This window comes from Myiozetetes cayanensis, unplaced genomic scaffold, assembly GCF_022539395.1.
Source record: "Myiozetetes cayanensis isolate MyiCay16 unplaced genomic scaffold, myiCay2020 scf6-25, whole genome shotgun sequence".
Classification (NCBI taxonomy): Eukaryota; Metazoa; Chordata; class Aves; order Passeriformes; family Tyrannidae; genus Myiozetetes; species Myiozetetes cayanensis.
Window position 1 is genome coordinate 54,138,109 of NW_026087853.1, and position 12,723 is coordinate 54,150,831.

The window sequence follows — 12,723 nt, forward strand, 5'->3', positions numbered from 1 at the left end:
GAGCACCCTCCGTACTCATCCCATTCCTGGCTCCTGAGTGTTCACCGCTATTCCCCCTGTATCTTAACAGGCAAAGCCAAGGAGAGGAAGCATCTGTCCGAACTTCCAAGCTACAGATGCTTCCCAAACTTCCAAAACGATGGCTGCTAAACATGTGCTGACAGAGGGGAGATGGGCGGGCTCCTCCTCCTCTGCCTCCTGGAAAACCCTGGTCTTCCACAATCCCCTTCCAGAGGCTCCTATTCACTGACTTTGCCATTTTCCTGGTGGCTGTGGCTGGTGCATTCCCCAAATGCCCATGCTGGGATTGATGGGAGGGAAGACACTTCTTTCCAGAGGGATCTCCAGCACTTCTGGCTGAGCTGAGGAGCTGCTCCCAGGCAGGGTATTCCTGGCTCTCTGAATGGGAATAGGGTGGCAGGAGAAGGAAAAGTGGGAGATCTCAAGGGAGAAGCAGTTCCTGGGATTAGGGATGACATCAGCCACTGACAAACCCATGTCCTGGGAACAGCCAAAGCCTTTTCCAGTAAGAGCACAGGGGCCAGAGGGCAAAGTGTAAGGAATAAAAAGTCTGGGATCAAATTGATTGCTTTATCCCAAACACTCCCACTGGCAGAGGTAGATTAAGGCAGGACAGAAGGGCAGGATCACGGGAGAGGAGGTTTTTCCTGATCCGAGTGAGGAGTCACAAACTCCCCCCAGGGAATTGTATTAGGATGTTGGCCACGAGCAGGATGTTCACATTCCTTACTTTGTTCCTCCAAGGCACAAAAATCCCTAATTTCTCTCCTTCCTTCCCAATCCCCCAATATCTCAACTCAAACAGAATATCAGGAGTCCCCTCATTCAAGGACCACTCACTAATTCCATGTATTCCCCAACTTCTTTCACTTCCAGGACACAAACACAGGGATAGAGGAACCACTGTCATCTCTCCCACCCAATCCCACCTGTGCATCCACCTTATGTGGTTCCTCCAGCTTCCTGGGATATGTCCACAATCCATCACCCTGTGCCACCTATCCCAAAACACATCCAGCAGGTCTGGACCACAGCCCAGGCTCTCCATTCCCTCCCTGAGATCCAGGATCCAGCAAGGCCAAGTTTGGAGCTGTTTATCGTGACGGTTCTCCCAAGCAAGGGGTGAAGGCCCAAAAACTTGGGATTAGCTCCCTGGGTGGGAGCCCCATGGAAAGCACCATTTGCTTGACGGGAAGAGAAAAGTACATTCCTGGTCTCCCAGCTGGGAATTCCAAGGCCCTGGGCCTCAGCATATAGATGTTTCCATGGAGGGGTGAACTATTCCCAGCTGCTTTCCCTCAAGCTGTAACAAGCCTGGGAGAGGGAGGAGGGAGCTGGAATTTATCGGAGCCCGCTGTCAGGGAGATATGAATGACTCCTTCTCCAGGGAGTAAATTAGGGAATCGCCCAGTTCCAGGCCTCCTTGACACTGCTGCTGGAAAACAGCTCATCCCTGGGAAGGTTCAGTGAATCCAAACCCACAAAAATCAGTGCAAAGGGTCAAAGAAAAATCATATATTATCCATAAAATTAATCCAGGGATTTGTGGCTCCTTCAAGATTCCCTGGAAAAGCCTGAGACCTGAGCCTGGAATGGAACTAATCCCTATCCCACCCCCCTGTGGAACCTCATTTTTTGTGTGCAAAAGAACATGGAATTACATTTAACTCTACTTTTTGCCCCTGGAATCGCTACTGAGAATCTGGTAAAAACCTGGATAGTTTCCCACATCCTTCACCTCCTTCCTGAACTCTTTTCTTGGGATCAAGAAGAGGAAAAATCAGATAATTCAGATGATTTGCACTCCTCAGACTATGAAAAGCACTGGATCCCAAGAAACTCAAACAGCACATGGAGACTGGGGAATAACTTCCAGGAGAAACTGGAGCAGGAACAGCTGATCCTAGCTTTATGATCTCCAAGGAAAACTAAATTGTGGGAACAATTATGGATCTGGAAGAGATCTTCCTACTGCTGAGGACACCTGAAAGCAGAAAGGAAGGAGACAATTCCTGCCTGCTAAATTTGGATTAACCAACCTAAAAAAAACCCATTAAAGAAGGAAAGGAAGAGGGAATTTTTGGTGCTTCTCAAGGAGTATTCCGGAAAAACGCTGTTCCAGGAGAATAAGGGACATTCCATGTAAAAAGAGATGTAGATCCAGCTCTCCTGGAGCCACCTGGCTCATCATGGAGAAGGGAAACTGGACCTAAAAATGAATCAATCAACCTTCAACCCTTAATTGTGCTCCAATCCGGCACCACAACAAAGCCCACATGGCTCCCTCAAATTCCATGGAGTCACTCCAAAGGAATTTATTCCTTACACAACGGGATGATGGACCTCAAAGCCCCAGGAGTGGGTTTGCTCTGGCTTTTGCCCTAAATCCCAAAAGCAGGGATTAGGGAAGCAATCCCAAGATCCAAAGAGCAGGGCTGGGGTTGTAGCAGTTTTCCAGCAACTTCCCTGTGCCCAGGAAATATCGTGGGATTTGTCTCCGTCAATCCACCTGTGGGAATGGAGAATTTCTGAAACTGAGATAGCAACACCTGCAAACAGTCTGGGACAACTGGGACATGTTTGGGACAGGAAATGGATGAATGGGATGGGAGATGGAAGCAGTGTGAGGGAAAGCTGCGATTTGCACTCTGCCCTTACACCTGGGATCCTTGGCTCCCATTCCTAGTACCATCCAAGCACGCTGGGATCACAGCCGAGGTTATCCACAGGCACCGGAGCGTTTCCTCCTCCTGTTCCCCACAGGATCCCACAGCCCCCAGCTGTGCAGGAAGAGGAGGGGGAATTGGGAGGGAAGGGGGGGATCCTATTGCTTGGGGAGAGGTTCCTGGAAGCCATCCTGGTGCTTGCCAGTGTTTGGTCACCTCCCAGGAATGCAGGGAGGATCCAGAGCAGAGCCGTTTTCTCCTCAGCACTCCTCCTATAGAGTGCTGCTCCACATGCTGCCTCCACTCTCCTCTCCCTCAATTCCCAGCCCACCTTCCCACCACTCTCTGCTCCCCAACTGCCGTGGTGATCCCAGTCTTCCTTTTCCAGCCTCTCTGCCACTTCCCAGCTTTCCACAACCTCTCCTCCTCCAGCTCCTTTCCACACTGCACTGAAGTGGATCTGGATTCTCTCCAGCCATCCAAGCTACGTGTTGGGTGGGAATTCCCAATCCTAAATTTAAAATCCTAGAAAGCGGGAAAAGGAGCTGCTGGTCCAAACCACTCTAGATTTGCCAATAAAACCTTCCAAGATCTGAGTGGTGGCTGAAATCCCTTCTGCTATTCCTTAATCATCCATAAAAAGTGTGGAGGAACGACTTTCCCAATGGGAAAGGTATGGGGTGGGGAGTACCCCTCCCAGCACAGCTGAGAGGACAAGGACAAACCCAGGGAGATCCTTATTCCACACTGTGAATACGATATTCCCAACCCCAGTGGCTCACCACAGGCACATGGAATGCGAATCCCACTTTTTCCAGAGCAGAGGGATTACTCACAGCTCCTTGTAGTTGGCATCGTAGAGAGTTGCCCACTTGTTCTGCTGGTGTGGCTGCCACTTGATGGACTGGAAGTTGGGATCCAGGTAGGATCCGTTCAAACTGTCGTTATCCTGGATCAGCCCTATGGGGAGGGGGTAAAATTCCTTAGGATCCCAACTTTAATCACTGGAATGAATGTCCAGCAGGGTGGAAGCCCAAGGGAGTGACTAGCACTGCCTGGAGTTTTCCCTCCTGACTGCCAGGACAGCAGATCCAGAACTGGTATTCCAGGGGGACGAAGAGGAGTGGGATCGAGGGGTACCTGGTGAGAGAGCGCCCGGCTGGTGCCAGGGAGGAGTCTGGACTCGGTCAGGATTAAGCGGCACCGATCCCATTCCTGGCTCCTGCTTGATCATCCCGTTGAGCATCTGGGCATTGAGGGTGTTGGGGGGGGACTCGGAGTGTTTCCGCTTCTTGGTGGGATGCACCGGGAGCCTGTGGAGAGACACGGGAAAGGCTGAGCTGGGAAGCTCCACATCGCGCCACTGGCACAAGCAGGATCTCACACAGAACCCCAAAACATTCCCACAGTGCTGTCCCACCTTCTCCCACACTGCCAAGCTCTGGGCCACATCCATAATTCCACAGAATTCCAGAATAGTTTGGGTTGGAAGGGACCTTAAATTTCATCCCATTCCAACCCATTTCCACGGGCAGGGACTCCTTCCCTAGATTTCCTCTTGTTTATTCCCACCACCCAACTCCCAGCCACACCCCACACTTTGGACACTGCATAAACCTCCTGCTTCCATCCCCTCATCCCCATTCCAGCTTTCCCACCATCCCCAGGCCTTACTCTGCTCCATGTTGCTGGAGGAGCTGGTGCAGCATCTGGGATTGCTGGGCGTGGTGGAGCTCAGTCGGTGCCATTCCCGGCCCGATCCCGTACGGAGGCATCAGGGGCTCAGCCTTCAGGAACATGTCCCTCTGGAGGCCGGGAAAGTGGGAACTGTGCTGTGGCTGGAGGGGGTGAGGGGGTGGCAAGGGTGGACCCTGGAGGTGGGGAGGAGGAGGGGGAGGGGGAGGAGGAGGAGGAGGATGCTCCAGGCGGGAAGGAGGAGTCATGTGGCACATGTTTTCAGGAGTCATGGTCCGGAGGAGGTGAGGATCTGGAGAGAGGAAGAGTCACAGTGAGGGGTGTCCTGATCCCAGACCCAGCACTGACCCATTTATCTTGGATCTCCAAGTCAAAGGGGACTTGGAACAGCCTGTTCCAGTGGGAGGTGTCCCTGCCCACAGCAGGGGGTTGGAACTGGGTGATCCTTAAAATCCCTTTCAACCACGCCGTTCCAGGATTGGATGATTGTGTGACAAAGACACAAACATTCCTGAGATTTGATAAATCTCCCGTGGATGCTCTACAGTGAAAGCACATCCCCGGGAATTCCCTTTAGGAATTGCCAGGTAGCTTTTGTGTTAGCTTTGTATTTCCCTTCCAAGAGAAAACCCATCAGGCACAGTATTCCCAGAGGAAGTGTGGGGAGCAAGGAGACACAGGGGGGGCAAAACTCCAAAGGTTGGCAACTCCAAAATCTGTTCCTGGGAATGCAGAGCCGGAGAAAAAGCACCTAAACTTTGCTTAATAAATCTAAGACCAGGCTGGACAGGGCTTGGAGCAATCTGGACTAGTGGAAGTTTTCCCTGCCCACGGCAGGGGCTGGAATGGGATGTGTTTAAGTCCCCTTCCAACCCAAACCATTCCAGGATCCCTAGATTCCGAAGGGACAACAAGAGAGAGAAGAGATAGGAATGACCTGAACCCACCCAGCATCACCAGGGAGGATCTATGGGAAGGGGTTTGAAATATTTCAGTTTAAACCAGGAGGAGATTTTCAGCCCTAAATTTAAATAAATAAATAGGGACATTCAAATGGGATCCCACATTTCTCCTCCCTCTGTATGGAACTGGATACCAAAGCCATGCCAACGTGGCTTTGGACACTTCCAGGGATGGGGTAGCCACAGCTTCTCTGGGAAATCCATTCCAGTGCCTCACCACCCTCACAGGGAAGAATTTCTTTCCAGTATTCCATTCATCCCCGCCCTCTGACAGTGGGAAGCCATTCCCTCTTGTCATGGCACTCCAAAGTCCCTCTCCAGCCTTCATCCCCCTTTTTGCTCACCAGGACAAAGCTCATCTGTTTTCCCAGCCTTTCCCTGATGGAAGCATCAACCTGCACCTCCCGGTGTCCCCATAGGACACCAAGATCCCAGAAGGAATGTGGGACTGACCCCTGGGATGTGAGAAAACCGAGGGGTGGGAAGGGACAGTGGCTTTCCAGGGGTTTAAAGTGCAAGACAGAGTTTCTCCACACTCCAGTGTGGACGAACTGATGGAAAACACATCCAGGGAGTGACCAAGGCAGGCACAGGCTCTGGGAATGCAGAGAAGGATCTGCTGCATCATTCCAGGCTGCTTCCCTAAGCAGGAGCCACCAGACTCTGGACTTTGGCCTTGGGACACCCAGGCAGGGACTGACTAATGAGGCCGAAGGGCCCAACCAGGAATTGGGAAACTCCTCCCATTGGGAAGTGTGGAAAAGTGAAATGAGGATCCTTCCAGGGATTTCTGCTTCCTGCTGAGACCTCTCACTGCCTTTTTCCAGACACACGGAGCTAGATTCCTCTTTCCAGCCTCTTTCCCAGGCCAGCCTTCCTTCTGGAGCAGCCTTAGGGACAGGTTTGGAAAGTGATGTGCTCCCAAATCCAGGGTAAAACTGTCTCCAGAAATCTGACCCTTCCCTGGGGAAGCTTTGTGGGCACCCTCCAGAGCCTCCTCTCCTTCCCAGACGGAGCCGCCAGCCCTCCCCATGGGGAGCAACCTGGCCTCTTTGTTATATTTAAGGAAGGGCCAGGAGGAATTCCAGGGATTTTTTTTTAGCAAGATAAACAGAACTCTTGACCTCTTCCATCAAAAAAAAAAAAAAAAAAAACAAAACAGGAGCAGGCACTGTTCCTGGTGGGGACTGGGCTGGAGCCTGGGGAAGAGGTTGCTGCTCCGAGGGGGAAGAGGGACCAGGACAACCCGGACAACCTTCCCTCCTTCCTTCCCAAGGAGTTTTTTCCATGGAAGAAAAGTGAAGGTCACCAGAGGGACCAAACAACGCTGGGTGGCTTTCCCTGGAAATGGCCCCGGAGGGGATCTCGGTTTCTGGAGGAGGAGACCCTCAGGATGAGCTGGAGGGGAGGGAAGGGCTGGGAAGGAACTTACTGGCAAATGGCGGGTCCATGTCTCCCTCCTAGAGCCCAGCTCCATGTCAGGGCCGCATTCCCACTCCTTTTTCCAGAGGCACGGGGCAAGACGAGGAGGGTGAGGGCAGGATCCACATCCCACCCTGCCTATGGATCAGCCACAGCACAGAGATCCCCCTGGATCCATGAGATCCCACCTTGCCTTGTCTCACGCTCCCTCTCCCACTTTTCCAGAGGCTGGGAGCGGAACAATGGGCAAGAGCTGAGGGATATTTACTAACTGATAATCTCCCCACGTAGAGCAGCCGCCTGTTTTCTCCCGGCTGATAAAGATTCCAGAGCCAATCACTTTCACGGCATAAGGAGGGGGGAGGATGTTGGATTTGGGGTTTGGATTATGAGTTTTTCCCTTCCCTCCCCCTCCTCCCTGTTTTTCAGCACTCACCATTCACCTGCTGAGGGGAATAGGCTTCGGATCCGGAATCTGGGGGAGAGTCCGGCAGAGTGCTGCAAAGCAACGGGAAAAGAGAAGGGGAAGTGATTCCCAGCACAACCAATGGGTCCAGCTGGATCAAAGCACCCTCCAGGATCCTGCTGGGAATCCCGAATAACCCTGGGATTGCCATTAGTGCCACTGCTTCCCCAGTGCTTCCCTGGATTTTGGGAACAGAGACATTTTGTTGACCTGACAATGAGAATTCCAGATAAAAGAAGTCAAATGGAAATTTATCCACATCCCAGGGAAAGGTGTGCTTCCCCATGGGAATGCCAGTGACCAGGTGGGGTGCATGAAGCATTCTTCCCATCACTGGAAGTCTTCAAATCCAGGTTGGATAGGGCTTGGAGCAACCTGAAAGGTTTCCTGGCCCACAGCAGGGGTTGTCACTGGCTCGTGTTTAAGGTCCCTTCCCACCCAAACAATTCCATAATTCCCTGAAATGGGAGGCTCGGGGGGACCTGGGAAGCCCAGAGGACAGATTTAGCTTCCTGGATCAGACCCATCAATTGGATTCTCCATGAGAAGTGGTAAGAGCGGCGGCTGGAAAGGGATGAGGAAGGCTCATCCCAAAAAGCCCCTCATCACACTTCTCTTGGAGCACCTTTCCATCAGTCCCTTCCTATGCCTGGCTGGAGTAGTTTTTCCCAGCCCTTTTCAGGCTCTTTGCCACACTGGCTGTGAATTCAGCCTGTATTCCCTACAGATTTATCATGATTTGTGCCTCAGCAAGCCAATTTTGGCCCATAACAAAAGGGAACAGCACAATTCAGGGAATCCTGGAGGCTGGAAAAGGTGGACTGCAGAATTCCCACAGGGAACTCAGGATATTCCACGATTCTCCACTGGAAAAAGCCTCGTACACTGAGGAAGAGTCATTCTGGAATGTTGCAGGAACGCTACCATCCTGGTCCAGTTCAGCTGCATCCAGAGGTTTTACTTCTCTGACAGGAAGGTATGATCCTCACTCATGACATTCTGGAGAATTCCAGGTGCATCCACAAAAAGGGGACATGACAAGGCTTTTGGTTCCCCCTAAGCTCCACATATCCCAAGAGAAAACTCCCTGGCCTGGGAATAAAATAAAGGCAGAGTATTTTAGCTTTCTAGAAGGTCTTTCAAAGTTCATCCATAGGCTGAGTGTGCTGGAGGTTCCCAAATTTGGGAATCCCCAGGCTCTGCTTGCTGGCAACACTAGAGGGCACAAGGCAGAGGGAGAAGAGTCAGTCCTGGGGCCATCCCGGCCTCTCTGTCCCTCACATCCATTATTTCCATGGGAGAAGGCTCAGGGATTGGCTGTTCATGGCCACCACCACCTCAGGATCCACGTGGAGCTCCTCTGGGAGTGACTATTCTTTCCTGCTCATGGATACTCTGCTGCACACCTGGATTTCACCTGTCCGGCTTCAGATCATCTTCCACTTCCCTATTCCTGGTGGCAGCAGGAAGAGACCAGGCCCATCCTGCTCTCCCAGGGTTGTTCCCTTCCACCCCAGAGAGCAGGAACCACATCTTTTCTCCCCTTGGGAACAACCATCCAGTTGAATCCCTCAGCAATCCTGAAATCTGCTCATCCTCTTCCTCTTCTCCAGGTCTGCATCCTGAGCTCATTGAAAGACATCCAGCTCAGATCCATCTCTTCCATCTCTGGAACAGAGCATCTACCACATCAGGCTACCAGAAGAACATGTCCCTGCCCAGTATAATGAGCTATCCACTGGGATAGTCACAGGAACATCCTGGAGGTTCAGTTTCATCCCACAGACCAAATTTTGCCCTGCCCAGGTTCACTCCGAGCCTCTTCCTCCTTAAAAAAATCCTGCAGTGTTCTCTCACTTCCCACCTGCAGATGCCCAGTACAGGTATATACAACACGGGGGATACTCCCAAAAAAACCTTTGGGGAAGTTTCAGGACTTCCATTTATCCCAAGCTGCCTTTCCATGAGGCAAGAACTCGACATGGCCCCATGGACCCCTCCCAGTGCCACCATCCCAGAGCAGCCCCAATCCCGTCTCCCCCCGGGCCATTCCCCCTTACCCAGGCGTGTAGGGAGCCTTGGGCTCTGTTTTGATTGGAGGGCCCACGCTGCTCAGGCAATGCCCACCCAGGAAGCCCTTGGGCACCACCATCCCATTGTTGTTGCTGCAGCTGAGGTGAGCTCCGTAGCCGGATCCGCACGGATTAGCCAGGAGAGGACCGTGCCGGATCGGGAGCTGGCTGCTGGTGGGGGGAAGGTGGAGGGGAGCGCTGGAAGAGGGGTTGGGAGCGCTGGTGATGGAGCTGGAGGGAGCGATGCTGGTGGAGCTGGAGGGCTGGGAGTGCACGTAGCCGGATGGAGCGGGAACGTCAGGGAAGCAGCTGAGGGAGAGAATGGGAAAACCTCAGCCAAGGACACTTCGTGCCTGTCCCTCCCCTCCCAAAATGTGGGATCAGAGTTGTTCAGGTGCTCTGGGATACTTGGGAAACAGCCAAACAATCGGCACCATAGTGGCACCAGGAGCGAACAGGGGCAGGTCAGAGGGACTGAAGGAAGAAGCCAAAATCCACCCGGGAAGCTTTAAAATTCCCAGGAGGCCAACACCGAGGAATATGAAGCCAGCAGAATCTGCCCACCACACTCCAGCTTTCAGGGAAGCTGTGCCAAAAATCCCACTCCCACCCTGCTCACAGGTGCTCTCCAGGTCTGCTTCCCTCTTGTACCCAGAGCTGGGATACGCAGGCAGACTCTTCCCTTCCCTACACTCGAGTTGTGCTGGGGATTCTGTCAGAGCTCTCAGGGCCTGTTTTCCCATTTTTAAAGAAAAGCCTTTATGGTTCCCTCAGGAGAGGGAACGACAGAGACTGGGAAAATCCAAAGGTAAAAAACTAGGAAGAGACAGGAACAAGAGCTGGGAATGGCAATGGAGCAAAGAGAGATTCAGGAGGACTTTGGAGTGGGGTTGCACAGTGATTCCTACATGATTCCTCAAATTTCTGGGCTGGAAATTGCTCCACAGATTTCCCAGAGAAGCTGTGGATACCCCATCCCTGGCAGTGTTGGATGGGGCTTGGAGCAACCTGGGCTTCTGGGAGGTGTCCTTGAGCTTTAAGGTCCTTTCCCGGCCAAACCTTTCCAGGATTTATAGCATCTCCATAGAAAACCCCAGGGAATGCCATTCCCCCTGTGGAGCAAGGGAAGCACTTACATCTCTGGAGAGTCCTCCTTGCTGATGTATTCCTCCAGGATGCTGGTGTCAATGTTGGATGGTTCCAGAGCTCCATTAATGTCGTGGCCTGCGAGGGAAGAGGAGGTGGAAGAATGAGCTGGAGAGGGACAGGGAAAGGCTTTGGAAACACCACCAGACCTCTGCAGAGTCAAGGAACTGATCTGAGAGTCATGGAATTATGGAATGGGTTGGGTGGGGAGTTTAAAGTCTAGTTCCAACCCCCTGCCATGGGCAGGGATGATCCGGATCAGCAGATCCTTGAGGGCTATCTGTCCATTTGCATCCTGGGGCAAAAGCCCACCCCAGGAGATGGAATATGTGGGACAAGCCAGGGTGCTGACACAGATACATGGTGGGACTCCACAATCCTTGGGGATCCCTTCCTACTTGGGACATCCTCTGATTTCCTTGGGACTCTGCCTCAGCTCTGCAGAAAATGTTGGAATTTCTCTGCCACAGCTCTGGAGTGGCTCCCAACCTCCCTCCTGCTCCTCTCCTCTCCCAGGAGTGGATTTCCCTCTCTTTTCTCCGGAGGGCTCCTTCTCCCCTCCCTGCCCTGTTCCAGGGAAGCTGGGCAGGGTTTTGTTGACAGCAAGTCCTTCCTTTATCTGTGTCTCCTGAGTGGGAGTCTGGAGGGGCCAGAGCCAGCCCGTGGTGCCAAAGGTACTGCCAAGGAACCGGGAAAGAAGGTCCAGCCGCCTCCAGTTCTGACAAGGAAGTCAGTGAAAGACCATCCTGGAAGACCCCACATGAAAGCCCTGTGTCCAGCCCTCTCCCAAAAGACCCCCTGGCTCTGGGGAAAGGTCATGGGCTGATCTCAAACCTCCATCCCACTCCCATCCAATTGCAGCTCTCCCTCTGCAAATCCCTTTCATACCAAGACAAGCAAATCGGCAGGAATAAATCCAGCTAGGAATTCTGCCAAGCGGACAGGGTGTGGAGAGGGATCTCTGCCTTACAAACCTTGGTTAAAGGGGGAATAAAAACCTGGATGACCACTGGTTTTCAGGACACCTCCATGGCAGAGCCCAGGGATTTGGGGGACAGGGTGGAGATGCTCCTCCATGTGAACAGTGGGATCCATCTGGAGCAGGGAACGTGATGCTGCTTCCAGGTGGGCATTGAGGTGAGGATGGAGCAGGCAGAGTCTCTGGGATTCCCAGCTGTACCAGCACCTCCAACATGGAATTGTAGACCCTAGGAGTATCCCTCCTCTCCTGAAGTTTCCGGGATGTGGAAGCACCACCCTGTTGACCTCAGAGTTCCAGGAGCTCACCAGTGGCCACCCCTGTGTCCCCCACTTGTCCCAGAGGATCTGCCATACCCTGCTCCCAACACCTCACCATAATGGATCTACCTCTTCAAGCTCCCACTGTGATCTCGTAACATTCCCGAAACCCACCTGCCAGGGATGAGCACTCCAGGAGGGTGGGAACCAGGACCTGTGTAGAAATGGTGGGAAGCTGTCCATAGACAGCAGGACACTGGGCTTCCCAATTTTCTGAAGGTGGTGAGGCACTGGAAGGAGTTTCCCAGAGAAGCTGTGACTGCCCCATCCCTGGAAACATTCCGCACCAGGTTGGATGGGTCTTGGAGCAACCTGGGCTAGTGGAAGGTATCCCCACCCACGGAATGATGGCTTTAAGGTCCCTTCTGAGTGAAACCATTCCAGGATTCCTTCGCTTTCTTAAAGTCACCTTGAGGAGCACCAAGGAGGGTGAGATAAGCCTGGTGACTTGAGAGGTGTGGCAAGGGTGGAGCTGGGACATGGCTTCCCATCAAAAACCAAGGACCTTCCTCTGCTTGGGAACGCTGGAATTTGCACCAAAAGACCGGGATATCGAGCGGGTGTTGCTGGCAAAGCTGCCCAAGGAATGTGCCAGCAGCCGGAGCCTCTGCACAGCCGGGCTCTTACCAAAAGCCAGCTTAGGTGATTAATCCAAATACTTCTCTGTGGAGTCACGAGCTCCCAATGACATTCCCTCCCCCTCCCAAGCAGGGATTAGGAGGAAGCCACCAAGGAGGGAAGCTCAGCGCTCGGCACAGGACAGGCTCCCGCTCTTATCCCACGTGGAGGAGCCCAGGGAAGCTCTGAGCTCATCCATCCCAAACCTGTTGCTGGCATTGTCACCCCACTACGTCACTGCTCCCACTGCTCTGCTTTCCAACCCTTTCCTTGGAAAAGAGCTGAGGCGATCCCAAAAAAAACCCTGAAGAACAAGAAGTTAAAGCCTGAGCACCCTCCTCGTGAGCGGGTGAGGC

The 12,723-nt window shown here is 52.9% G+C and overlaps 1 protein-coding gene across 3 annotated transcripts in view; it reads right to left on the reverse strand.

Moving 5' to 3' along the window:
* The window catches only part of MYRF (myelin regulatory factor), a 52,595-nt gene that overhangs the window by 15,953 nt on the left and 23,919 nt on the right, over positions 1-12,723 (reverse strand). For all 3 annotated transcript variants that reach the window (XM_050337134.1, XM_050337137.1, XM_050337136.1), the window contains exons 2-7: positions 10,441-10,528; positions 9,293-9,613; positions 7,203-7,264; positions 4,362-4,674; positions 3,828-4,000; positions 3,524-3,647 (exon numbers count right to left, since the gene is read on the reverse strand). In XM_050337134.1, the coding sequence (XP_050193091.1) occupies positions 3,524-3,647; positions 3,828-4,000; positions 4,362-4,674; positions 7,203-7,264; positions 9,293-9,613; positions 10,441-10,528 (1,081 nt within the window). The remainder of the gene's footprint in view (positions 1-3,523; positions 3,648-3,827; positions 4,001-4,361; positions 4,675-7,202; positions 7,265-9,292; positions 9,614-10,440; positions 10,529-12,723) is intronic.